Source organism: Lucilia cuprina, chromosome 2 (assembly GCF_022045245.1).
Source record: "Lucilia cuprina isolate Lc7/37 chromosome 2, ASM2204524v1, whole genome shotgun sequence".
Taxonomy (NCBI): Eukaryota; Metazoa; Arthropoda; class Insecta; order Diptera; family Calliphoridae; genus Lucilia; species Lucilia cuprina.
Genome location: NC_060950.1, coordinates 9,631,164 through 9,633,533, shown reverse-complemented (window position 1 = coordinate 9,633,533; position 2,370 = coordinate 9,631,164). Strand labels below are relative to the sequence as shown.

Genomic DNA, 2,370 nt, shown 5'->3' with positions numbered 1-2,370 from the left:
TTCTAGTTCAGTTCTAGTTCAGTTCTAGTTCAGTTCTAGTTCAGTTCTAGTTCAGTTCTAGTTCAGTTCTAGTTCAGTTCTAGTTCAGTTTTAGTTCAGTTTTAGTTCCGTTCTAGTTCAGTTCTAGTGCAGTTCTAGTTCAGTTCTAGTTCAGTTCCAGTTCAGTTCTAGTTCAGTTCTAGTTCTACTTAATTTTTACTTTAATTCTTCTTTTTTTTTGTTAAAACTTTGTAAAACCAAAAAACTACATATTTTTAATTATAGATATTATCACACTGGCGAATTAAAAGAATTTGAGGGTATTGAGTGTGAGTGGCCACTGTTTTTCATTGAAATGATAATTGATGGTGTCTTCAAGAATAACAATGATCAAATTGAGGAGTATCAAAATGAACTGCGAAAGTGTATGTATGCCGACACTTATGGCGATCCAGTTGTCACCATGTATTATGCACCAGACGGTGAGGGTTCCTATTTAAAAGCACCCACCCAAACCCTATTCCTATGGGGTCAATCTATGTTTATAATAGCTCAACTATTGACAGCTGGTCTATTGCATATAAATGAATTAGATCCAATACGTCGTTATTTACCCAGTTATAACAGACCCAGACGAGCCGGTCGTTATTCAGCATTTCAGGTATGTAAATATATAAACTATTTCCTTAGTTACCCAATAATATTCTGCAGTTATAGGTCTTATGTTTTTGGTTTTTATATTTTAATAAATAGTTTTATTATTCTCTAGTTTTGTTTAAATGATTGGCTTAATACTCTGAATATCTATATACAAAAATCCTAAACATATAATAAAATAAGTTTTTGTCAAATTTTTTTTCTCTGTATATTTTATTTACCCTGCTACAATTGCTACACTAAATCGTCTACTACCTTGTTGTCCTTATCCTCGTAATTATGTTTTTTATCAATTAACAAATAAAACAAAATTATATTTATTTATATAAAAATTAAAATTGGTATAACAAAAAAAAATTAAACTAAACACATAATGCAATTCAAAAATAATCCAGGGAAAAGCCTTCGATGAAAAACACAACGTAAGTGCTTTTTTAATGTATTCTTTTGCAACAAAAAAAATGAGTTTGTTTTTTTTTAAGAAATGTTAAAAATATTATAAAATGTACTCTATATACATACACACACACGCATATTTATCAAAATTCTGTAGATCACACAGTTTGGCTTGTCAAAACATCCTTTATAGCACCAAGTAGTTGAATTTTAGTAGTAAATAAAATGTATATTTTAAACGTAAATATCAAACTTATTTAAAACATACATACACACATATATTTTCCAAATTTAGTTTTATTTCTTTTTACTAATATTCTTTTTTTCTCCTAAATGTTTTTTTTAACTTACAAATTTGTGTATATTTTTGTTAGCAGCCTTTTTTGTGTCTTATTTTTGAACTTTTTTCTTTAATATTGTATTTTTTATATATTTTTCTATTATTAGGCTAAACCTGGCACTGTAAGTAATTATTACTTTTGGGTTTTACTAAATTTTCCTGCCTTTTTTATTTATTAATTGTTGATTGTGTTTTTTTTCCTTACTTACTATTGTTACGCTATGTTTTACTGGGTTCTATTTATTTCTTTAAGTTAATTTTTTTATTTACTGTTGCTTTTATGTATTTTAAGTTTTTTTTTATGTCGTAATTGTAAAATTTGTTTTGTTTAAATAGAAATTTATTTAAATTGTAGTTGGGAATTGCATTAAATTAAGCTTTTAAGTCTTCATTATACATACATAGATATTCTTATATATGTAAATATGTGTTTATTTAATTAATGATTTTTAAATTTAATTATTAGTTTTTTTTGATATAATTTTATAATTTAGTTTTTCTAATAATATCAACAGCAAAAACTTCAACGCACAATATGTCAGCAAAGACAAATGATTTTTAAACAATTATTATTTTTATGGGGAAATTATAACAAATTTTGACATATAGCTTTTCATAAAAAAGCGGCGAAGTTAATGTTTTATGTTAAGATATCTCAAAGAAAATATAACAGTATTCAAAATCTTTATTTAGATGACATAAAAACTTGTAAAAATAAAGGTGTTTTTACACTGTTAAAGCGTGTCTTATGTGGTCAAAAACTTGGCTGTTTCAAACTTGCTAACATAACAACATACTAACATAACAATTCAGTTCTAGTTCAGTTCTAGTTCAGTTCTAGGTCAGTTCTAGTTCTGTTCTAGTTCTGTTCTAGTTCAGTTCTAGTTCTATTCTAGTTCAGTTCTATTTCAGTTCTAGTTCAGTTCTAGTTCAGTTCTAGCTCAGTTCTAGTTCAGTTCTAGTTCAGTTCTAGTTCAGTTCTAGTTCAGTTCTAGTTC

The 2,370-nt window shown here is 26.8% G+C and overlaps 2 protein-coding genes across 3 annotated transcripts in view; one reads left to right on the top strand and one right to left on the bottom strand.

The window, feature by feature from the left end:
- LOC111681090 (probable phosphorylase b kinase regulatory subunit beta) overlaps positions 1-2,370 on the bottom strand; it is a 10,685-nt gene that overhangs the window by 4,869 nt on the left and 3,446 nt on the right. The gene's annotated exons all lie outside the window — the stretch shown is intronic.
- Positions 269-1,620, top strand: LOC124421317 (probable phosphorylase b kinase regulatory subunit beta). 2 transcript variants are annotated; one of them, XM_046956302.1, is made up of 2 exons: positions 269-640; positions 1,480-1,620. In XM_046956302.1, the coding sequence occupies exons 1-2, from the start codon at positions 335-337 to the stop codon at positions 1,549-1,551; spliced, it is 378 nt and encodes a 125-aa protein (XP_046812258.1). In that variant the 5' UTR covers positions 269-334; the 3' UTR covers positions 1,552-1,620. The 2 variants fall into 2 exon arrangements, with proteins under 2 accessions (XP_046812258.1, XP_046812257.1); XM_046956301.1 differs by lacking the exon at positions 1,480-1,620 and adding an exon at positions 1,032-1,345.

What these genes read in the sequence shown, in the direction of transcription:
- LOC124421317 (XM_046956301.1), top strand. Translation starts at nt 335, where the DNA reads ATGATAATTGATGGTGTCTTCAAGAATAACAATGATCAAATTGAGGAG. An exon ending in GTCGTTATTCAGCATTTCAG is followed by an intron (nt 641 to 1,031) that starts GTATGTAAATAT and finishes AAAATAATCCAG; the next exon opens with GGAAAAGCCTTCGATGAAAA.